Genomic DNA, 25,205 nt, shown 5'->3' with positions numbered 1-25,205 from the left:
TCCAAGAAAAGGTTAAACAGGCTTACACCCAAGAAGTCCTGGAGAAGAAGCTCAACAGCTTTGCAGCAGACTTCCTGAACTCAATTGCTGAAGTTACAACTAGAGAAATCTGTGAGCTGTTTGAGCCTCAGCCTCAGACTGTGAACACTGAAAAGAACTGCACCCAACCAGCAGACATGACTGATGGTGCAGAGGCTGAAACCAGCCCTGCTGAAGTTAAGAATGAGGAGCCTTGTCTGGAGGATGACACTGAAGAAATCAGAACACCAGACTCAGCTGCCACTACTCCTCCACCAGCTCCTCTGACCATCACTGCTGAACCTCCTGCCAACACTGCCATCCAGAATGGCCTGAGCAGCAGCCAGGATGAAGCAGAAGAACGGCCTACATCCAGCCCAGATCCAGACTCTGCTGTGGATCCACTTCCCACATGTCCTGGAACCCCTGCTGATGAGCCTTCTTCCCTCCCTGCTGCCGCACAGGGTCCCAAAACCTACCAGACTGAACTGGTGCTGCCGCCTCCTCTCAGCCCAGAACCAGACTCTTCTGTGGACCCAGTTCCACCTCCTCCCATGACCCCTGCTGATGAGCCTTCTCCCCTCCCTGCCATCACAAAGGGTCGGACAACTAACCAGAAGAAGAAGAAGAAGAAGACTGAACTGGTGCTGCCGCCTCCTCTCAGCCCAGAACCAGACTCTTCTGTGGACCCAGTTCCACCTCCTCCCATGACCCCGACTGATGAGCCTTGTTCCCTCCCTGCCATCACAAAGGGTCTGACAACTAACCAGACTGAACTGGTGCTGCCGCCTCCTCTCAGCCCAGAACCAGACTCTGCTGTGGACCCAGTTCCACCTCCTCCCATGACCCCTGCTGATGAGCCTTCTTCCCTCCCTGCTGCCGCACAGGGTCCCAAATCCTCCATGGAGTTTATTGAGGGAAGTGGAGGCGTCTACAGACCCATCAGGGTGTGTGAGAGTTTCTCTTTTTCTTTACTACAGTTTGTCTCTGAATATTTTCAGGTGTACTTAAATCTCTGATTTAGAAACTAAGGATCACTGATGTTGTATTTTCTTCACAGGTCTTGTTTGGCACACCAGTATATGAGCAGACTCTGCAAACCTGCTGGCACATCGCCTCTTACAGGTTTCAGGTAAGAACCACAATATTTTCATATTGACACCAATATAAAACATCAAGTGAATTCTCACATATTGTTTCATGTACTAAAAACTAAAAACATGATTGTGTGTGTTGTTTAGATCGCACTGGTGACTGAGCTTCTCAGGCTTCAGCAGCAGAACCAGCTCACGTCTGAGATCACTGGTGAAGACATGACTGAGCTGCTGGTGGAGATGAGCAAACAGACACTCAGAGAACAGTGAGTAACTGTCTCACACACACACACACACAGTCCAACACTACTCTTGACCTTAATTCTGCTCATGTCACACCAGAGTGTGTTTACTTTGTGTGTGTGTGCAATGAGGAAGTGTAAAGATGAAGCTTGTGTTTTCTTTGTGTTTGAAGGCTCTGGGAATTTCAACTGGAGGATTTTCACCAGGTGGAGGCAAGACCTCTTGTTAGACTGGTGAGAGCAGAACCCTGAGAAAACTTTACAGTAGTAAATTGTAAACATGTCCAATCTGCTCATCGTATCTCATTCCTTGTTTCAGGTTATGGACGTAAACAATCGCATGAAGATGAGGGACGTTGAGTTTGAAGCCAGACAGCTGCTCAACTCCCCAGAGACCATCCCTCCTAAGTTTCAGTGAGTTATACTTGACACACATTTATTATCAGAGACAGTACAGTGGTTGTGCTGAGACTGTGCTTTTTGTGAAGTGATGATTTTGAAGGAAAATGTGAATGACTGTGACCCACAGACATCCCAAGATCATCAGCCAGGCTCAGACTTACGCCAGGAGCCTGACAGGGCAGCAGCAGCAACAGGCCCACAACTCCAGACTGCTGGCCCCACAGCAGGTGGTGATGGAGGTGGTCCCAAAAGTCCTGCAGTGCTTCTGGTTGCCCCCTCCAAGCACCTCGTTCAGCATGCCCTCCCAGCAGCTCAGCAAAATGGCTGTCGGGGTCACCAAAGCTGTTCAGGACTGGGTCGGCACCGTTCTGTCCTCCGTGCTCCGTCAGGTCACCTTCTCCCGCTCCATCCGGGACCACATGGTGCAGTCTATCCAAGAAAAGGTTAAACAGGCTTACACCCAAGAAGTCCTGGAGAAGAAGCTCAACAGCTTTGCAGCAGACTTCCTGAACTCAATTGCTGAAGTCACAACTAGAGAAATCTGTGAGCTGTTTGAGCCTCAGCCTCAGACTGTGAACACTGAAAAGAACTGCACCCAACCAGCAGACATGACTGATGGTGCAGAGGCTGAAACCAGCCCTGCTGAAGTTGAGAATAAGGAGCCTTGTCTGGAGGATGACACTGAAGAAAGCAGAACACCAGACTCAGCTGCCACTACTCCTCCACCAGCTCCTCTGACCATCACTGCTGAACCTCCTGCCAACACTGCCATCCAGAATGGCCTGAGCAGCAGCCAGGATGAAGCAGAAGAACGGCCTACATCCAGCCCAGATCCAGACTCTGCTGTGAATCCACTTCCCACATGTCCTGGAACTCCTGCTGATGAGCCTTCTTCCCTCCCTGCTGCCGCACAGGGTCCCAAAACCTACCAGACTGAACTGGTGCTGCCGCCTCCTCTCAGCCCAGAACCAGACTCTGCTGTGGACCCAGTTCCACCTCCTCCCATGACCCCTGCTGATGAGCCTTCTCCCCTCCCTGCCATCACAAAGGGTCCGACAACTAACCAGAAGAAGAAGAAGAAGAGGAAGAAGACTGAACTGGTGCTGCCGCCTCCACCCAGCCCAGAACCAGACTCTGCTGTGGACCCAGTTCCACCTCCTCCCATGACCCCTGCTGATGAGCCTTCTCCCCTCCCTGCCATCACAAAGGGTCGGACAACTAACCAGACTGAACTGGTGCTGCCGCCTCCTCTCAGCCCAGAACTAGACTCTTCTGTGGACCCAGTTCCACCTCCTTCCATGACCCCGACTGATGAGCCTTGTTCCCCCCCTGCCATCACAAAGGGTCTGACAACTAACCAGACTGAACTGGTGCTGCCGCCTCCTCTCAGCCCAGAACCAGACTCTGCTGTGGACCCAGTTCCACCTCCTCCCATGACCCCTGCTGATGAGCCTTCTTCCCTCCCTGCTGCCGCGCAGGGTCCCAAATCCTCCATGGAGTTTATTGAGGGAAGTGGATGCGTCTACAGACCCATCAGGGTGTGTGAGAGTTTCTCTTTTTCTTTACTACAGTTTGTCTCTGAATATTTTCAGGTGTACTTAAATCTCTGATTTAGAAACTAAGGATCACTGATGTTGTATTTTCTTCACAGGTCTTGTTTGGCACACCAGTATATGAGCTGACTCTGCAAACCTGCTGGCACATCGCCTCTTACAGGTTTCAGGTAAGAACCACAATATTTTCATATTGACACCAATATAAAACATCAAGTGAATTCTCACATATTGTTTCATGTACTAAAAACTAAAAACATGATTGTGTGTGTGTTGTTTAGATCGCACTGGTGACCGAGGTTCTCAGGCTTCAGCAGCAGAACCAGCTCACGTCTGAGATCACTGGTGAAGACATGACTGAGCTGCTGGTGGAGATGAGCAAACAGACACTCAGAGAACAGTGAGTAACTGTCTCACACACACACACACACAGTCCAACACTACTCTTGACCTTAATTCTGCTCATGTCACACCAGTGTGTGTTTTCTTTGTGTGTGTGTGCAATGAAGAAGTGTAAAGATGAAGCTTGTGTTTTCTTTGTGTTTGAAGGCTCTGGGAGTTTCACCTGGAGGATTTTCACCAGGTGGAGGCAAGACCTCTTGTTAGACTGGTGAGAGCAGAACCCTGAGAAAACTTTACAGTAGTAAATTGTAAACATGTCCAATCTGCTCATCGTATCTCATTCCTTGTTTCAGGTTATGGACGTAAACAATCGCATGAAGATGAGGGACGTTGAGTTTGAAGCCAGACAGCTGCTCAACTCCCCAGAGACCATCCCTCCTAAGTTTCAGTGAGTTATACTTGACACACATTTATTATCAGAGACAGTACAGTGGTTGTGCTGAGACTGTGCTTTTTGTGAAGTGATGATTTTGAAGGAAAATGTGAATGACTGTGACCCACAGATATCCCAAGATCATCAGCCAGGCTCAGACTTTCGCCAGGAGCCTGACAGAGCAGCAGCAGCAACAGGCCCACAACTCCAGACTGCTGGCCCCACAGCAGGTGGTGATGGAGGTGGTCCCAAAAGTCCTGCAGTGCTTCTGGTTGCCCCCTCCAAGCACCTCGTTCAGCATGCCCTCCAAGCAGCTCAGCAAAATGGCTGTCGGGGTCACCAAAGCTGTTCAGGACTGGGTCGGCACCATTCTGTCCTCCATGCTCCGTCAGGTCACCTTCTCCCGCTCCATTCGGGACCACATGGTGCAGTCTATCCAAGAAAAGGTTAAACAGGCTTACACCCAAGAAGTCCTGGAGAAGAAGCTCAACAGCTTTGCAGCAGACTTCCTGAACTCAATTGCTGAAGTCACAACTAGAGAAATCTGTGAGCTGTTTGAGCCTCAGCCTCAGACTGTGAACACTGAAAAGAACTGCACCCAACCAGCAGACATGACTGATGGTGCAGAGGCTGAAACCAGCCCTGCTGAAGTTGAGAATAAGGAGCCTTGTCTGGAGGATGACACTGAAGAAATCAGAACACCAGACTCAGCTGCCACTACTCCTCCACCAGCTCCTCTGACCATCACTGCTGAACCTCCTGCCAACACTGCCATCCAGAATGGCGTGAGCAGCAGCCAGGATGAAGCAGAAGAACGGCCTACATCCAGCCCAGATCCAGACTCTGCTGTGGATCCACTTCCCACATGTCCTGGAACCCCTGCTGATGAGCCTTCTTCCCTCCCTGCTGCCGCACAGGGTCCCAAAACCTACCAGACTGAACTGGTGCTGCCGCCTCCTCTCAGCCCAGAACCAGACTCTTCTGTGGACCCAGTTCCACCTCCTCCCATGACCCCTGCTGATGAGCCTTCTCCCCTCCCTGCCATCACAAAGGGTCCGACAACTAACCAGAAGAAGAAGAAGAAGAGGAAGAAGACTGAACTGGTGCTGCCGCCTCCTCTCAGCCCAGAACCAGACTCTGCTGTGGACCCAGTTCCACCTCCTCCCATGACCCCGACTGATGAGCCTTGTTCCCCCCCTGCCATCACAAAGGGTCTGACAACTAACCAGACTGAACTGGTGCTGCCGCCTCCTCTCAGCCCAGAACCAGACTCTTCTGTGGACCCAGTTCCACCTCCTTCCATGACCCCGACTGATGAGCCTTGTTCCCCCCCTGCCATCACAAAGGGTCTGACAACTAACCAGACTGAACTGGTGCTGCCGCCTCCTCTCAGCCCAGAACCAGACTCTGCTGTGGACCCAGTTCCACCTCCTCCCATGACCCCGACTGATGAGCCTTGTTCCCCCCCTGCCATCACAAAGGGTCTGACAACTAACCAGACTGAACTGGTGCTGCCGCCTCCTCTCAGCCCAGAACCAGACTCTTCTGTGGACCCAGTTCCACCTCCTTCCATGACCCCGACTGATGAGCCTTGTTCCCCCCCTGCCATCACAAAGGGTCTGACAACTAACCAGACTGAACTGGTGCTGCCGCCTCCTCTCAGCCCAGAACCAGACTCTGCTGTGGACCCAGTTCCACCTCCTCCCATGACCCCTGCTGATGAGCCTTCTTCCCTCCCTGCTGCCGCGCAGGGTCCCAAATCCTCCATGGAGTTTATTGAGGGAAGTGGATGCGTCTACAGACCCATCAGGGTGTGTGAGAGTTTCTCTTTTTCTTTACTACAGTTTGTCTCTGAATATTTTCAGGTGTACTTAAATCTCTGATTTAGAAACTAAGGATCACTGATGTTGTATTTTCTTCACAGGTCTTGTTTGGCACACCAGTATATGAGCTGACTCTGCAAACCTGCTGGCACATCGCCTCTTACAGGTTTCAGGTAAGAACCACAATATTTTCATATTGACACCAATATAAAACATCAAGTGAATTCTCACATATTGTTTCATGTACTAAAAACTAAAAACATGATTGTGTGTGTTGTTTAGATCGCACTGGTGACCGAGGTTCTCAGGCTTCAGCAGCAGAACCAGCTCACGTCTGAGATCACTGGTGAAGACATGACTGAGCTGCTGGTGGAGATGAGCAAACAGACACTCAGAGAACAGTGAGTAACTGTCTCACACACACACACACACAGTCCAACACTACTCTTGACCTTAATTCTGCTCATGTCACACCAGTGTGTGTTTTCTTTGTGTGTGTGTGCAATGAGGAAGTGTAAAGATGAAGCTTGTGTTTTCTTTGTGTTTGAAGGCTCTGGGAGTTTCACCTGGAGGATTTTCACCAGGTGGAGGCAAGACCTCTTGTTAGACTGGTGAGAGCAGAACCCTGAGAAAACTTCACAGTAGTAAATTGTAAACATGTCCAATCTGCTCATCGTATCTCATTCCTTGTTTCAGGTTATGGACGTAAACAATCGCATGAAGATGAGGGACGTTGAGTTTGAAGCCAGACAGCTGCTCAACTCCCCAGAGACCATCCCTCCTAAGTTTCAGTGAGTTATACTTGACACACATTTATTATCAGAGACAGTACAGTGGTTGTGCTGAGACTGTGCTTTTTGTGAAGTGATGATTTTGAAGGAAAATGTGAATGTGACCCACAGATATCCCAAGATCATCAGCCAGGCTCAGACTTTCGCCAGGAGCCTGACAGAGCAGCAGCAGCAACAGGCCCACAACTCCAGACTGCTGGCCCCACAGCAGGTGGTGATGGAGGTGGTCCCAAAAGTCCTGCAGTGCTTCTGGTTGCCCCCTCCAAGCACCTCGTTCAGCATGCCCTCCAAGCAGCTCAGCAAAATGGCTGTCGGGGTCACCAAAGCTGTTCAGGACTGGGTCGGCACCATTCTGTCCTCCATGCTCCGTCAGGTCACCTTCTCCCGCTCCATCCGGGACCACATGGTGCAGTCTATCCAAGAAAAGGTTAAACAGGCTTACACCCAAGAAGTCCTGGAGAAGAAGCTCAACAGCTTTGCAGCAGACTTCCTGAACTCAATTGCTGAAGTCACAACTAGAGAAATCTGTGAGCTGTTTGAGCCTCAGCCTCAGACTGTGAACACTGAAAAGAACTGCACCCAACCAGCAGACATGACTGATGGTGCAGAGGCTGAAACCAGCCCTGCTGAAGTTGAGAATAAGGAGCCTTGTCTGGAGGATGACACTGAAGAAAGCAGAACACCAGACTCAGCTGCCACTACTCCTCCACCAGCTCCTCTGACCATCACTGCTGAACCTCCTGCCAACACTGCCATCCAGAATGGCGTGAGCAGCAGCCAGGATGAAGCAGAAGAACGGCCTACATCCAGCCCAGATCCAGACTCTGCTGTGGATCCACTTCCCACATGTCCTGGAACCCCTGCTGATGAGCCTTCTTCCCTCCCTGCTGCCGCACAGGGTCCCAAAACCTACCAGACTGAACTGGTGCTGCCGCCTCCTCTCAGCCCAGAACCAGACTCTGCTGTGGACCCAGTTCCACCTCCTCCCATGACCCCTGCTGATGAGCCTTCTCCCCTCCCTGCCATCACAAAGGGTCCGACAACTAACCAGAAGAAGAAGAAGAAGAGGAAGAAGACTGAACTGGTGCTGCCGCCTCCACCCAGCCCAGAACCAGACTCTTCTGTGGACCCAGTTCCACCTCCTCCTATGACCCCGACTGATGAGCCTTGTTCCCCCCCTGCCATCACAAAGGGTCTGACAACTAACCAGACTGAACTGGTGCTGCCGCCTCCTCTCAGCCCAGAACCAGACTCTGCTGTGGATCCACTTCCCACATGTCCTGGAACCCCTGCTGATGAGCCTTCTTCCCTCCCTGCTGCCGCACAGGGTCCCAAAACCTACCAGACTGAACTGGTGCTGCCGCCTCCTCTCAGCCCAGAACCAGACTCTGCTGTGGACCCAGTTCCACCTCTTCCCATGACCCCTGCTGATGAGCCTTCTCCCCTCCCTGCCATCACAAAGGGTCCGACAACTAACCAGAAGAAGAAGAAGAAGAGGAAGAAGACTGAACTGGTGCTGCCGCCTCCACCCAGCCCAGAACCAGACTCTTCTGTGGACCCAGTTCCACCTCTTCCCATGACCCCTGCTGATGAGCCTTCTCCCCTCCCTGCCATCACAAAGGGTCTGACAACTAACCAGACTGAACTGGTGCTGCCGCCTCCTCTCAGCCCAGAACCAGACTCTGCTGTGGACCCAGTTCCACCTCCTCCCATGACCCCTGCTGATGAGCCTTCTCCCCTCCCTGCCATCACAAAGGGTCGGACAACTAACCAGACTGAACTGGTGCTGCCGCCTCCTCTCAGCCCAGAACCAGACTCTGCTGTGGACCCAGTTCCACCTCCTCCCATGACCCCTGCTGATGAGCCTTCTCCCCTCCCTGCCATCACAAAGGGTCGGACAACTAACCAGATTGAACTGGTGCTGCCGCCTCCATCCAGCCCAGAACCAGACTCTGCTGTGGACCCAGTTCCACCTCCTCCCATGACCCCGACTGATGAGCCTTGTTCCCTCCCTGCCATCACAAAGGGTCGGACAACTAACCAGACTGAACTGGTGCTGCCGCCTCCTCTCAGCCCAGAACCAGACTCTGCTGTGGACCCAGTTCCACCTCCTCCCATGACCCCTGCTGATGAGCCTTCTTCCCTCCCTGCCATCACAAAGGGTCTGAGAACTAACCAGACTGAACTGGTGCTGCCGCCTCCTCTCAGCCCAGAACCAGACTCTGCTGTGGTACCATCTTTTCCTGTTCTATTGACCTCAGACACTGAACCTTCTGCCAATACTGGCTTTGATGAACAAGGTGAGCAGCCAATGACTCACCTACAACCAGAGATTACTGAAGTTCCCACTCTGACTCCTCCTGCTGATTCTGCATTTACTGCTTCTGTCCTAGATGGTGAGGATGCGAGAAAGGAGCCCACCGGAGACCCAGACCCTGCTGTGGTTCCAGCTGGTCTCACCCCACCTAATGAAGCTCCTGTCCTCACTGCAGAGCATAATGAGCCGACCATCAGCCAGGATAAGGCCAAAAAGAAGACTAAGTGTAGAATCCAAAGCTTCTTTTGGTGGTTCAGAAATACCTTGTGCTGCAGTTTCCAACCTGAAGATGCAGATTTAGCCCAGCCCTTATTTTGATTGTTCTTTTTTTTTCCTCATTTTTTTCTCATTGTTCATTTAAAAAAAAATAAATTCATTCTTTCATTGCAGTCACTTCTCCTCTGTCAGCTTCATTTACTGCAACTGTCCAGATGTGTGGGAAAACCTCTTATCAACACATTTCACTTCTTCTTAGACCAGTCATAGAGATCAGCCACAGAAAGCTTTTCATATAATTATGTAGTAACAACTACAAAGTACTCATGGGTTGGAAACAGTTGACTGGTGTTGTGGTTAGATTACACTTTTCCTCATTCTGATGTTTGAATGTTAACTAAAGCTGCTGACCTGTATCTGTATGGTTTTATGCATTACACTGCTACCACATGATTGGCTGTTTGGGTAATTGCTTGAAGAAGCAGGTGTACAGGTGTTCCTGATGAAGTGCTCAGTGAGTGTAGATTTAACAGAACTGAACATTTGTGGCAATGAAGCAAAGTTTCTTCACATATTTCAGGATGAAACACTGAAATACACTGAAGCCTCTGGGACCTTCTTGGGATTTCTGACAGCAGTACTGCTAAAATTTGGATTAATAGCTGATAAACCCACTTCAACTACTTTGATAAATCAAAATCACATTTCACCTGCTGACTGAAATATGACAGCACATTATTTTAGCTTCATGTGAGGAAAAACTCAATTAGGAGATATGAACTTTTTGTAATTTTGGCACCTTTTTTTCTTTAGAGGCAAACCCACCAGATAGGTGACTACAGTAATGGATGGAGTATAGTATGTTCTGCTCTGATGTTTTCCTAACTTTCAGTAAAGTATTATACAAACTACATGTAGTATAAATGTTTCCAGAGAAAAGCTTTCCCCTGATGTTTCCAGAAAATCATTACACAGTGTCATTTTTATATTTTCCAACTCGTTAACTGATTTTCAGTGGAACTGTACGTGTGGAGCAAAGGAGCTTTGTGAACGCAAAAAGGTGAAATGAACTTGTCTCAGGAAATTGGCATTTGGAACAACATTGGTGCTTTATTGCCCGTGGACACACTGACTGATGTAATGTAATAGCAACATGATACAATTTGCCCCGAATCCCTAAGAAAGCTGTTCTGTGCTGAACTTTTGGTCTTGAATCCAGTAATTAAATGAGATTATTACTTTGTGTATGTGTATTTGATTGTGTATATGCGTGTATGGGTGCATGTTCATATGTATGAATGCTTGCAGGCCTAATCATGCCCTTTACAGGTAGTATCCTAGTGGAATGCAAAATTCATGAGTGAATAATTTCCTCTTTAGCTCTGATTCCCTCTGTGAACCACATGGGGGAGACATTGTTTGCTGTTGATTTTTGAGCCCTGCAGTCAGACAGAGCTGTTCCTGCTGTATCTACTTGCAGTAACAACACTGAAGTGGTACACTTGCTTTTTGTTACGTTCACAAATAACTTTTGCAGACTTGAAAACCACAGTGAAAAGGTTTTTCAGGAAACTCCTCACATATGTTATTAGCCTACTCAAACTGGTTTACAGGATAAGACAATATGATGCATGTCAGCGAGTGTCAGCAATCACACTGACATATTTTACAGCTCTGTGTGTGTTTTTCTTGTTGCCTGGCACTCTGTGAGGAGTCGTGTTTGCAGTAAAACCCCAACCATCTGGTATGTTTCATAGCCTGAAGCAAGCTCAGTATCCTACAAACCAACTGCACTTGAATGTGCATTTGTCTGGTTAATTCTGCAGCACAAACAAATCTGACCTGAACTGGATCATTGTTGGGGCAAAGACGTGTGAAAACCGCTCAACTCAAGTTGATTGACAATGAAAATGAGCAAAAATAAATAGAGAACATTTACACTGAAATTTCACCTTCTTTTTTTTTCTTCTTCTTGTATTTCTGTCTTCATGTTGGACAGTGTGGCAGGGAGAAGTTAACATGTGCAGTCGAGCTGAAGTTCAGGATTTGTGGCGTTATGATATCTTATGATCTTAGCCTGAGCTGATCTTTGGTAACAGGGACACTGATTCAGTCCCCAAACATCTGAGGCAAATTGGAGCAATTAGTGATGTCTGAGAAGATGTTAGATGCCCCAAGTCACCTCAGGAATACTCCCCCAAGTTGATTTTTTTAATGAATAGTTTGACAGTTTTTGAAATAATCTTATTCATGTTCTTTATGACAGAGAGATGAAAAGATCAACACCCCGCTCATGTCTGTGTATGACGCACAAGGAAAAACTTTGAAACTTTGATCATTCCAAGGCAAGCTGCAGCATTATGAGGAGCATCTTTTTCCTACGATTTCTAGGCCAATTTATGAATATTTACGACAGACATTGGTGTAAGTTACACTGAATCTAAAATATGTGTTTCATGTCCATATGTTTAGATTGATGAGTTGTGACTCCAGTTTTTGACACAAATTGCACCAATCAGGCTCCAGTCTGCCAGATGCTGTGCATCACAGTCACTGCTGCAACTGTTGATCGAGTTGATAAGCAGCCAAACTGCAATACTTAACTTCCTGTTGTTTTGCAACACCTGCATGCATCTGTCCCTTTTGCGTCCATTGTTTTTCCAACCTAGTTTCGATGAAACCACTCCCACTTCTGCGTAACGAGAGCCTCGACAGAACGACCGAAGCCTCGACCACATGAGGAAGTGGGCGGCGTTTCATCTAAACTGGGTTTGAAAAAGCAAAGTGTCCCTTTCATGACACACACTAATTTTGATTCACTTCTCTCCCTCTGTGCAGCTCTCTCATACCTCCCTTAAAATCTGAAAAGCTCTGATACAGCCTGACTTTTTATAGGTGAAACTCCACCAACAGTACAAAGAAGCTCCAGTTTACACAGATGTACAGGAGAGTGGTATCAACCATCTCACTGAGACCACAGTGAAATACCAGCAGAGGGTGCTTAATTACTCTGGCTCTGTACTGTGATTGCACATTTACACACACACACACACAAATAAATAAATCACATTCAAAAAGAATAGAATAGAATAGAATATACTTTATTGATCCCTTTGGGAGGTCCCTTGGGGAAATTTGGGAATATGTACATGCTTATACATGCAAACCTGAATTCAGATCCTTTCAGGCACACACATACACACTGTGGCAGGTGTGTGCATAAGAGCCCTGCTCACACGCATACACACACACACACACACACACACACACACACACACACACACACACAAACACACAAACAAACAAGCACACAGCAGTGTGTTTTGGCAGCGTCAGGCTTTGAGACCAGCGTGGCTCTTCTATCATTCATTTCCCTCGGTAGTGTTTTTCATCCTTTTTCCCTGTGGAAAACAGAATTCATGACCCGTCACCTTTTTTGCTGACTGCACAGACCCTCCGCAGCCTTGGTAAATGATTTCCCAGCTATTTTAGTTGCCTCACAAAACACTTGATGACACAAGTGGCATGAAAAGTATGCAATTCAATTTGTCAGTGGTTATTACTTTGTAGCGCGGACAGTTACTGTTATGTTTTGATTATGGGCATTTTCTGTGGCGCTGACTGCTACTTGGACTGTTTTTAAAAGCAGGGAAAATGTGTTTAGTTCTTCCCTTTGGTGATCTATTAAATGTCCCCTCTTGTCTGATTAAATTTCATCTCATTGCAAAGCTCGCCTCCTCGCGAGGTGTTCTTTTGTGCGGCGAGAGAAAGGAGGTGAGAAACGAAGTGTGGAGAGGGTGTTACACAGACGAAGATAAAGGGAGGAGGGGAAAGGTTACCTTCAGACTGGCAGACTGGTGAATTTGTGTGAATGTGAGAGAAAATCCCATCTACTCCAGTGCTCTGGTTTCTCTTCCAGCGTGTGTGCAAACAACGTCGCCGTGTGTATTGCGTGCGTGTGTGAGTGTGTGTTTTGAATAAGGCCGAAGCAGCAGCCAAAAAGGTCATTTGCCCTTGAAAGAATGACACGAGAGTAGATGAGGAGGAACCTTTTTACCGTGTCCTATTTCGCAGGACAAATAAAAAAACACACACACTCACGCACACACAATGACACGCTGTGCCCTGAATCTGTCATGGCCTTGGTCCCCCTTCCTCCAGTCAGATAAGAATTTCCACAAAGGACTTGTCGCAATCTCACCGTGTTTTTTTTTTCTTCACAGCTTATTTTTCCCATAATTCAGAGCATCTCTCAGCAGCACCTCGCAACTTCTCAAATGAACACGAGCAGGTTCAAGTAAAATGAGCAAAACTCGTCTCTCCTCAGAGGCTTCTCCTCTGAGCTAGATATGTGTTTTCTTTTTCATTCTCTCTCGCTCCCGCTGTCTTTCTCTGTGGCCCCCGTAACTTTTTCTCTTTACTCTCTATTTTCCATCATCATTCCCCTCAGTAGGGTTGCAGACTGCAAAAAAAAAAAAAAAAAAAAAGCCTTTCATGTTGAAAGAAATCCTACCTCTGGTTACTGAAATACCAAACCATCAGCTGTCAAATGTTCAAACAAGACTCCAATGACAGCTACACATATATTTTTAACCTTCTTCATTTTATCCAGGGAAGGATTTTGCTGAACGTGTGCAAACAATTCCATGCTTTATTTTTACACGTTCACAGCGGGATCTGTCCAGTACAACCTCAGTTTGTCTACTGGTGGCCACTGGATGAATCCACTGCAGGGTGTACCATGTTCAAGGGCACTCAGTTAATTTTTTTCTGAGGCGTTAAAGTGTTCCATTCATTCACTGTCCTCACCCAAATATTCTCATTCAGTCCTGAGACTCGTGAGACCTCACCAGAAAAAACAGCAGCATCGGTCGCTTGTTCAAACACTTGATGTTTGCCGTTTACATCACCAGTACTATCACCATCAAAGTTGATGCTTGTCAGCAAACTGTTGCTTATTTACACATCAAATGGATGCAGCAACATTAGCCTTTATTTGAAGTCGTGTTTCGGGTCCTTTTCGGCTCTGCTTTGTTCTCCTCCAACTTCTTAAAAAAATATCTTGAGCAGCTAATTGCATCATTATGTTCACCAGCATGTTGCTGACTTTTCTTTTTTTCTTTGGTGCTCTTCTTCATTGAAAACAGCTGCCTGCTGTGTCTGGAAACAGTGCAGATGAGAGCCGTTAGACTGAACCAGAACAGTGAAGCAGTAAACCATAATGTAAACAAAAACAAAGCGCTGAGAGACACTAAAATGCTTGATAGATCTGAGGGGAACTGCATGATTGGGTGATAATTCACTGTGGATTTGTCACTTCAAGCAAGACCTTTAACATTACACATGGACAACTGATCTGTTGTTAAAATGAAAAAATGAATTAGTGCAGCTTTAAGGCAGGTTCAGGCAGCATGACTGTACACAACATCAGAGGAAAGACACATGCGGCTATGGCACAAATTCACTCTAGGTGGTGAGAACTGAGTTACATGTACACAAGTTGAAAATGTTTGAACCTCAGTGAAAGATTTATATTGTTGCACTTTGTTTGTGAGGCTGTTCCATAACTCTGCCATTCACATCTCATCTCCAACCAACTGTCAACGTTTTACCATGATCATAGCTTTTCCAACATTTACACACTTTGTATTACGTCTACATGTCGCCCATAGATACTGGCTTACCAGACGGCATTCTGTTCCTGCCACCCCGCTGTTTCATAAGGGTTTAGGCTTTACTGGCAGAGGACACATGAGATGAAGCACCTGAGTGTGCTGAGCTTCACAGGGTGTTACTCTGCCCCACGATAGATAAGACTCCGTCTCTGCCAGCCTCCTTCCCCACGCGCTCATCCTTTTCACTCAGTGAAAAAGATTGAAAAGGAAGATTTCCTGAAAAATTTCAAAGCAGCAAACAGGATCAACAGCTTAGACAGCTTTTCACTTCTCAGCAACTTCCTCGTGCCTAATGTTTATGGTTTTCTTTCTTTCTTTTCTTTTTTTTTTTTTTTTTGAGGATGCTGCTGTGAGAGTGTGTCCGTGTATGTGTGTGCATGTGTGGGAAGACAGGGTGGTCTTGTGAGAGAATTTATTCTCCTGTGTATTGGGGTGTAAAAGATGCCAGAATGCTGTCTTTCACTTCACTGATGATGTGCAGCAGCCACATGAAGCAGGAAAGTAAACCTCCCCTCACACACACACACAGACACGCACACACACACACTCACGCTGTAACTCCTGCCCTTTTACCATCACACACGTTGTGACATTCATATAAATATACCCACTCAGTACATTATTACTTTAAAAAAGGCCATTAAGTTACGCTCCCGCCTATGTCAGTTTTATGGCCGCTGCTCTGTCGTATGAATGCAAATGAGACTGCGAGTATCCAGAGACACAGCAGACGCACAAAAACCAACAACCTGGAGATAAAAGCTTGTAGCTATTGCTGCCAAAACCCAGTGCACATGAGCTGATTTGTCTTCCTGCCTCTAATTTCTCAGTCACATTGTTGTTTTCTTGATGAAGTTGAAATAAAACAGCAGTTCTGTGCCTTTGTAAGGGGATTGAATTGCTTTCTTAGATCTTCTACATTTGCACTAAATGTTTTTCTGCAAGCATCAAATTCCACATCGCCGCCACAGGCCCTAAATGCATCGATCAGAAAAAAAAGAAAAGCAGGAAGGAAGAGGGCTGGAAGACACAGAGCTCCATTCTGGCTGTTGACAGCTGCAGCAGTCAGGGTCAAGCAGCGAAGAAACGTGGCCTCAGCATCAACGACTCCAGCGTGTCCTCAGCTGAATCCCAGTCCAAATAAACTGGTGGACAAAACTGGAGCCAGGGCTGGAATGGCAAAGTGTTTTGCTTACAGGGCCAAGAAACACAGACACCCAGCTGATATCAAAACCCCTGTGCATTGTTTGATGTTTTTCTTTGCAGCTTTCAATTTCTCACTGTTCATTTTGGCTAATATTGACTCAACAAGACTCATGGTAGCTTGTGCAGTTTAGGTTAGCGGGACAGATTTATTTAAAGGAATAGTCTGACATTTTGGGAAATACCTGCCAAGAGTTAGATGAGAATCTAACTCTTGAGAGTGGTTTTAATCTTCTCATCTCACCCTTGACAAGAAAGCAAATAAGTGTATTTCCCAAAATGTTGAGTTGTTCTAAGGTAGCATGAACTCTATCAGTTCATTGTGTAATCTAAGGTAATGGGACAGGTGTATTTATTATTTTGAAGGTCATTTTGACCTATTTCAGCTTTTGAGTTGAAGAAATAAAATTCCTTCCTCTATGCCATGAAATAGAATGAGTTTTCTTCTCTGGAGTCCTGTATTTAAAAGTACAATATGGACACTGCAATGTGATATGTCAGCAGAGATTCTGTATACAAAGATACCATTATGGATATTTAATGGTTTTTTTTTTTTCAAATCAAATTCCTCATTGTGATAGCTTATAAACCAAGCATAAAGATATTAAAGATAAGTCCTATTAAATTTGGTTTGTGGCCAAGACTGACAGGTCTCATGGGAGGATGATCTGTACCTGATGGCAGAGGTGAGATCTGATGAAAAAATCTGTGAAGACAGAGATGCAGGTGATGAGTTTTTCCAGTGGTCCATGGGATAAAAGAAAAAGGCACTGAGATCCTCAGACCATCTTGGGTTTCTTGACGTATTTATCAGCTGCTACCATTCGACAAGTTCGTGCTTGGTCATCCAGACAATAAGGGGACAAGAAGATGAGCTGGCAAAACATGCAAATGATCACTCAGCCCTTATTCGTAAAGAGAACAGTAAAACCAATGTTGTGTGTAAAATGCAGAAGAAAGCATTTGTGGTAAAGTGACTGTGACCTTACACAGACACACAAAAGACTCGACACGAAACATAAGCAAGATGGGATTAGTTGAATGTAAATAGTCAGTGGAGGAGTGATTATTGATTAAGTCACACTGTCCTGTTTTCATTCTGGTCAGACAAGAAAAGATGACGTGCGTGAGGAGTGGGCTACAGAGGTGTGTGTGTCTGTTAAGTTCACTTCTTTATAACACCACGGCCCTGAGTTTTCATCCTCTTTAATTGAGCAAACTTGATGTTGATTAATTTAATGTCAGCTGACTAAATGATTACTTGTTTCACCTTTTAAAACAATGTGCTCTTTGTCGTAAGTTAATTTGAGCCACAGTATGGAATTGGATGACCTTTCTAACATGAGTAAAGTGTTAAACCGAAAAAAAAAAAAAAAAACTTGACACTGTAGCCTGTGAAATTTAAAATTCTGCTATCATGACAGCACTGGTGTATACCAATTCCTATAAGCATTCAGAGGAGAAAGTCTGCAACTGAGGAATGAAATCCTGCTGTTTGTTCTGCTTGTTATTTGGGCTGTGGGCTACTCCTGTGTGCTGACCTGTTCTGACTTCTGGCTGTATGCGTTGTACACACTGAGCCGGCGCTCTTCTTTTCTCGCTGTGGTTTTGGCTTCCTCCACCAGAGCTTGCTGTGAGAAGGCACCTATGCCCCGGCATGCCCAGAGCCCTGGATACATCCATGTTGAAATTCGATATCACATTAATGCTCAGTGTGTGCGTGTGTGGGTGAGAGTGACAGACCAGACATATAGTCACATCGAGCGAATCTATGAGGTTTGACACTTTTTTTTTTTTTTCAGAGATGTCCAAGACAGGTTGAAGACTTGTCATGCTGCGAGTGCTGTCTGTTGATGTGTATGTGTATGTGTGTGCGCGTGCATGCGTGTTTGTCTAACAGTAGCCTCACTCTCTGACAAAGAGAGATAATTAGAAAGTTGAGTATCGAGCCGTGATCACATCCTGTCTCCAAGAAGATTACAACCATTTCCTCACTCTCCACTATTCTGTTCTCTCTCTCTTTCCATGTTCCTCTGTCGATTCCTCTGTCGTCCTGCTTGACCTTGTATTATTCTAATCATTCTCATTACTGTGTGACTTTGGAGACTTGCCGTAGCAGGTACTGTGCTAACTGCAGAGCCTCGGCTGACCTTGGAGACAGTCGGACGATGATGGCTTATTTAAACACAACGGTTGGTGTGTGGGAGGAAAGGAGGAGGAGGTGGGGGGAGATGGAAGGGGTTTGTGGGCTCACTCTGGGAGCTGGTTTGTCTCCTACACAGGTAATTAATACGCTTATTAACTCCTCAGCTCATATCATAATCAAAACCACGAGAAGAGAGTGGTGGGGGTGGAATATTAAATGGAATTCACGCCCTTTAACTTACAGGGTTGAGCCTGATGGGAAAAAAAAAAGGCACTTCCAAGTTTTGAGGTGACAGAATCACTGAATCGTTCCACGGAGTGTGCTGTTATGCCAACAATTAAAACTGCAGGAGAAAAAAAAAGCAGGCAGTAAATAGTATGAAGAGTGACATTTGATTTCATGGTCATCCTAAAGATTACAGCTTAAAAGGATAAGCTCTTAAAGCCAGCTGAATTTCAGCAAAGAAAGATGTCGAATGGTGAGTTGAGGTGAAAGTACCATAATGTTGTAGGGTCAGCTGAGTGAGATGTATGATCAGCCTGTCATTCATTAGGAGTGCAACAGCTGTAAGCAGCTGAAGTGTGAAAGCAAGTTGGTTGAAATTTTATAGGAACAGGAGCCGTGGAAGCTGAAAGTGTTTAAGCGTCAGTGTAAAGAGATGAAAAGCATTTGAAATGTCAGTTGGTGTGTGGGTGTCGTATGCAGCTGAGTCACATTAAAGGAGCCAATATTTTCTCTGAACTTGTCGTTTCATTACGTACTTCATGTCTAATCATTTATTATACTGACAGTCATCTTTTATTTTCCCCCTTTGTCACCAAAAACAGAGGAAAGTATAGTTTCGGTGGTGGATTATGTAATATAGTCTTTACTGGACCTCCAGTCCTGGGTGAAGGGAAAAGTTAAGGGGATTTAATGCACAGAACTCCACAGAACATTGCAACAAAATAAAAAAAAACCCTTTCTTTAAAATTCACCTAAAGTACACCCTTGGCCCCTGAGGTTGGAAGGTCTGCCTGACCTCTCTACGGTAGGACGCTCTGCAGGTAGTTGAGCGAGTCCATTGAGAATGCAGAGTTTCAGACGCCTGAGGCCACATCAGACCTCATCAGGCCAGCTGTCTGGATCCAGGTGTTGTCTGAGTCGGGAGGCCTCACCCTCTGCTTCGCCCACAGCTTGTGTGTGAGTGTATTTTTATTCGGGAATGTGTGTGCATTGTTTGCAATGTGTGTGTGCTTTTACTAAAGGCCAAACGAGACAAATCTGACTCGACACTCAAGAAGGACCTCGTAACCTCGACGTGAGGAGGGGGTCGAGCCTGCCAAACAATCAGACTACCCAAAATGACAGGGAAGAGGTGGGTTTCCTGATATGTGAAAAGACAAAAAAAAAAAAAACTCCCCGTGGGGCTTTGATTGATGGCCTCTTTGTTGTGTGTGTGTGCTCGGCCTCAACCCAAAAAAACCCAAAAGATTACATATGATTGTGTTGATGCACGCCTGGTGAGCCGAGCAGCGAGGTGAGAAACAAAACATTGTGTTTTAAATTAGCAGGTGTGACATGATTTCCCGCTGTGGGGTTGGTCGGTCGGTGGACTGAATGCAAAACAGCATGGACATATTAGACATACAGTCAGCACACACAGCGTTAGCCTTACCGTGCAGCAGTGGGAGGATAAAGAGAACATTATATGGCTGTGCATGCAGCAAGGGCCATGCAAAAACATTAATGTCAAGGGAGGGAGTCAAACGTCTCTTTAGACAGCTGCAGAAAGCTGAGTCAGAATGTGAATATTGTTCTGAGGGAATGAATAGGAAAATGTCTCCTCCACGCAATTACAAATGACTGTGAATAATTTTCAGAGATACGTGGAGCAAAGAGGTGATAGATTACATTTCCCTGCGTTCGTGTTCACATGCATGACACATTCAAAGCGTGGGGTAATGATGCAGGGAAAGTTGGGTGACTGCGGCGGCTGCACTTGTTCTTTTCTCTTGTTTGCATTCAAAGTTGCGGCACCTGTCATTAGCTGGGAAGAACCCCACCCTCTCATTTCATCACACGAACACACAAACACACACAGACACACACACACACACACACACAAATATACTGTGTATACACATGTATTTGATCACACATCTTTGACTCTTGGGAAAATGGTGTTTTTGTTTGCTGTTTACATGAAGTGGGTATGTGCACATGTGCACATACCCACGCACACATTTACGGGACTGCATGCACACAACCACATACACACTCTCTCTCTCTCTCTCTCTCTCACACACACACACACACACACATGCACACACACACAGACCTGGATCAAAGGGAACGCTGAAAAGAAGCTCAAAGGCAGGATTTCTCCTCTGCTTTACTCCTCTATTTTACCTTAAAAGAATGGCTGCTTTGAAGAAGCTCTGCGAAGAGAGATATATCATTTACAATCATTAAAAACTGAATGTGGGATGAGTTACGGCTGTATTTTTATAAATGCCCCGAAGGTAGAAAGCAGGTGAAGGGGGCGGCCGGGATCTCGGTACTCATGACATTTCTTTACAGAGCTTTAGCGGCTAAGAAAGGCCTCTGATCTCCGTCTACAGCCGGCCTTTGAAGGCCTAAATGCATTTCTAATTACTAGAGCCTAAAACCAAGTGCTAAATCCTCTATTGGTTTCAGAGATTATTTATAGTATTTGTGCTTTCTAGACACTATTCAGCAGAGAGAGGCAGGAGAGACCACGGTCTGACATATCAAATGGGCTGTGAGCCCTGTTTGATGTTTCTGTGTCACTGAACCAGCAGCGCAGGGTCTGAGTTTTAGCCGTGACAGTCCACCTGTTGTGAGTAAGGAGAAGCTGAACTGACAGCCAGATGATGAGTTCATAAACTGGAATAGAGAACGGTGTCTGCTCTTTGAAGATGATTAACAGCACAAAATGAATATAAATGATGCCATATTTGAAAGAAAATAGGCTTACTATAGCTGCACTATAGCTTCTAATAATATCTGGAATCTGGATTTCTGGATTCATACTTTAGTGATTCTGACTGGTGAATTTGAAAGAATACACAAAGTTTTTGTGAGATTGTCTCATGCCGGTAAAGTTCAGTGCTCAACCCATCACCCAGAGTTATCTCTAAAATCATTTCCAGCTCAACACAACCCAGTAGTTTATGATAAGCTGCACCTGTAAGCAGATATGTTTTTGCTGCTACGGGCAGTATAGGAAAACGATAGGGAGCCAGATAATGAAGCAACACACAGTGGCAATAAATACATTTTTTAAAAAATCTATCTGTCTGTGATTCATAAAGTCAGTTTTGCTTCTGTTAAAGCCCCTGTACAGTTTCCAAGGACATCAATTTTCATCCAGAATAATCTTGTTTTTCTACCATCAAAAACTAGCACCATCAGAATATCTTGAAATGTGCCATAATACTGTATACTTTAAAAAATAAACACATAAGAGCTGTGTACAAGTGCCGCTTTGACTCCCCATTATTAATAGAAGAAAACTGTATTCATACAAGGAGAAGGAGAGAAATAAATTCCAGTCCAAATGTGTTTACAGCACAGTGAAATCTTCACCCAGTCTATGTTTGGCACAACAGTCCTGCCTCAGAGACTAAACATCTCCCCCAGCCTCTTTACTGTTTGCCTCCTGTAGACATAGAACCAGGCCTGAATGCAAACTGTAACCTGACTGATCTCCCAGAGGCAACACTGGATATAAAAACTTAACGAGCCGCGGGCATTATGTGGAGATATATGTGTGTCTATAAAGACCTTATTGGCTTTTCATTTGGGTCCGATGAAAGTGTGAAGGAGAGAGGGAAAGCTCCTGAGTGTGAAGCATGTTCTACATAAATCACACACACACACAAGTGCCCACCTGAACACACACACAAAGACAAAACAATAATGACAGCACTCACAGAAAATAATGAATGAAATCCTTGAGTGTGAGTAAACGGATTCAGCCATTCCTCTGCCCCCTGGGCTCAGACGTGGCTTACTTACTTTCAGAATAAATCACACCAGTCAAACGCACATATCAGACAATATCATTCTTTAAGGGTATAAACCAGGTGTTTGGGATCCTGGCCAGGTAGTCAGCTTATGATGTAACGTGCAGCAGATGAAAATGATGCTAAACTGAAGCAGTTCCAGACCATGTTCCTGACAATTTCTATGCTATTACTCAACACAAAATATGATAAAAACCACTAACGACTTTCTTTTTAACTTAAAGGTACATTAATCAACATTTGGCCACAAGGGGGCAGAATAACTCCAAAACCCACTAGCAAACAGTTGCCAATTTACATATCCAGCAGAAACAGAGCAACCTCTGTTAATGTAAATGTAATGTGAGAAAATATCAGCTATTAAGACAGGGCGATTTGTTTGAGATAGAAGGAAACCCCTCAGCCTGTCTGCCTTGTTGTGTTCCACTACCTGAACTGTCAGCGTTGCTACGACACGCCTGACAGCGGCAGGAGATTTAAAAAATGGAAACCTATAAATGTTTGTCCGCCCAGCAAAAAAAAAAAAAATGATTACTGAAATACAGGAGGGAATGGGAAAATGATTACCCATGGCTTGGGTGCGTGAGCGAGTATTTGCACAAGACCAACTATACCGTCTGCCACCAGGTTTTCTCCATTAGTCACGGAGGAATTTGTGACATTGAACAACTGATCAAATTCAGATTTGTGTGTTTGCTTGTCTTTATACGCATCATGTATTGTAGACAAGATAGGCTGAGCTCAGTGTCGCACATTTTGACGAGGAAAGGTTTAATGCAAAGTAAATTTTAATGAAGCAACACCAGAGTCTCTCACTTCGATTTGCATTTTTGACTGAAAGGTGGTAAAACTGCAGAGGACGCTGTCTGCAGGTGAGACAAACCAACACACAGCAGACTGTGTTTAAAGCAGAATGCTCCTGAGTACATGCCAATGTGAAGATGAATTGTATGAAAAATGTTTTTTGTCACTCCTGAAAGAAATTGTTACATGATGTTTTTAAATGTGTTGTTTTTTCTTAATAAACAGTTCTGGTTTATCCTCAAGAATGAGAGGATAGTAATATTTGTTATTCTGTTGGGTCAGTAGAGCTGCAGAGTTGGGTTTTGCCAAAGCGAGTGACCCATTTTTACTCATTTGATTCAAAAACATTTTTCTCACCTTCCTTGCCATGCAGATAGTTTTCGTTTTTATTTGCCCAGATTCTGAAACATCCATCTGCGAGGCTTCTGCCGACATCCCAAAGGAGGTGAATTTTGTTTGTGATGCTCACAACACAGAAACACCGCATTTAGAAAAATTAACGGCAATGCAGACTTCAGTAAGTAAAAGCTATACCACCGGCATGACAAAATGTTGTTAGCGTTAGCAAACAACTGCCGTATTTATACATTCAGCAGACACAGAGAAACATTATCATCCTTTTGGAGTCACGGTCCAGGACAATTATAATTCAACACTCACTGACCCTTAATCGTCTCTTGTACGCTTATAAAAATATTGATTCATACCATTTTAAAGACATATTAATGAAACCTGTATTCAGCTTCAAAGAATTATGCTCTTCTGTTATATTGTATGCCAAAGTGTTACCATGATGAACCCAAGCAAATGCTACTGAGGAAGGTCTAAGCTCTTGTCAGTTACAAGGTTGAGGGATTTTGTCTGTTTCAAGTGCATATTTATATTAGTCTCAGCATACCTTGCTCAAAATTTCAGAAGAGTGCACACAGAAGGGTGTAATAATGGTGTCCACATTTCAGCAAAAATGACTGTAATGGGAGCAGAGTTATTAGGGCATAAAATATTCTAAAGTAAAATGAGCTATTACATTTTTTAACAGGGGGGAAAAAAAACTGGGCTCATTCCCCCAATTCCACAGAAATAATCACAACCTGAAATGTCATGTTACTTATTTATTGAAGCAAAAGACGTGATCACCACCTGCCATGTTTTTTTAGCTTCAGGTCTGTTAAGAGGGTAAATTTAAGTTTTCTGTTGCTGGGACTGTGCCATGTTTCCCCCTTATTTTTGCAGTACCAGCAGAATTTGTAAGTGCCCTCACTAATGGCTCTTCCTAGAACTCCTGTCTCCAAGTAGAGGAACCAGACTCCTGCAATGGAAGGTCTTTAATTTTCAGTTCACACAGAGCCAGATAGACATTCATGAAAATCCAAACCACTGATCTTTGACCATCAACAAAACAATTGCCTTGTGGGCATGACAGCGACAGAGGGAACGTCCGGGGGATGTGATAAAGGGAGAGTTTGTTTTCTGTGGTGGCTGGGTGATGTGGGAGGGAGGGAGGGGAAGTGCTGGAGTGTGGGAAGAGGAGGAGATGGAGGAAGAAGAGGGTGGGGGTAGGGCGATGTTAGAGACCTAAGCAGGTGTGACAGTTCTGAAAGCTTCCATGGGGAAAAAAAGGTTTCTCTGGCCTTGCTAAACTGCGTGACCCTCAGACCGAACCCAGCCATCTCTCTCGCTTTCTTACCTAAACCGCCCAAGAACAGGAAAACCCACTGGCAGTGTGTAGACTATGGGATTTAAGCTTACAAATTCATGTCCTTCTTCTATTTGTCTCTCCACCACTTTCATTTTATCTGTACTTTCTGTTTACTATTGTCAACCAAGATATGAGATTGCAGAAATATACTGTAGAAACAGAAGCCTTTCATTTAAAACTGGAGATCGTCTGTTTTATGTCTTCTCTGATGGGATTTCCACTGTGATCACATTAGGTCAATATGTATTTATTTATATTTGTTTTCATCTCAGATGTTCGAGCAGGAAAAAAATGAGTGGTGTGAGCAGGCGTGGACAGAATACTGGAAAATTTGCACTCAAGTAAAGGTACTCCACCATGTTAGCGTTGTCATTTTGAGCGTGTTAGCACGCTGATGTTAGCATTCCTCGTTATTA

General features: G+C 45.3%; 1 protein-coding gene and 1 long non-coding RNA gene across 2 annotated transcripts; both read left to right on the top strand.

Annotated features, from left to right (window-relative positions):
* The first annotated feature begins 1,316 nt into the window (after window positions 1–1,316).
* On the top strand, window positions 1,317–1,762 carry LOC121192229. The gene is made up of 3 exons (XR_005895176.1): window positions 1,317–1,378; window positions 1,528–1,588; window positions 1,674–1,762. It is a non-coding gene; the product is annotated as an uncharacterized LOC121192229 (long non-coding RNA).
* A 104-nt stretch (window positions 1,763–1,866) lies between these two features.
* Window positions 1,867–9,391, top strand: LOC121192201 (titin-like). The gene is made up of 12 exons (XM_041053782.1): window positions 1,867–3,294; window positions 3,408–3,479; window positions 3,591–3,709; window positions 3,859–3,919; window positions 4,005–4,099; window positions 4,215–5,895; window positions 6,009–6,080; window positions 6,190–6,308; window positions 6,458–6,518; window positions 6,604–6,698; window positions 6,810–8,998; window positions 9,092–9,391. Exons 1-12 carry the CDS (start codon window positions 1,867–1,869, stop codon window positions 9,331–9,333), a joined length of 6,234 nt encoding a protein of 2,077 aa, XP_040909716.1. The 3' UTR covers window positions 9,334–9,391.
* The last annotated feature ends 15,814 nt before the right edge of the window (window positions 9,392–25,205 follow it).

Source organism: Toxotes jaculatrix, chromosome 13, assembly GCF_017976425.1.
Source record: "Toxotes jaculatrix isolate fToxJac2 chromosome 13, fToxJac2.pri, whole genome shotgun sequence".
Taxonomy (NCBI): Eukaryota; Metazoa; Chordata; class Actinopteri; family Toxotidae; genus Toxotes; species Toxotes jaculatrix.
This window is presented reverse-complemented; position numbering and strand designations above follow the sequence as displayed.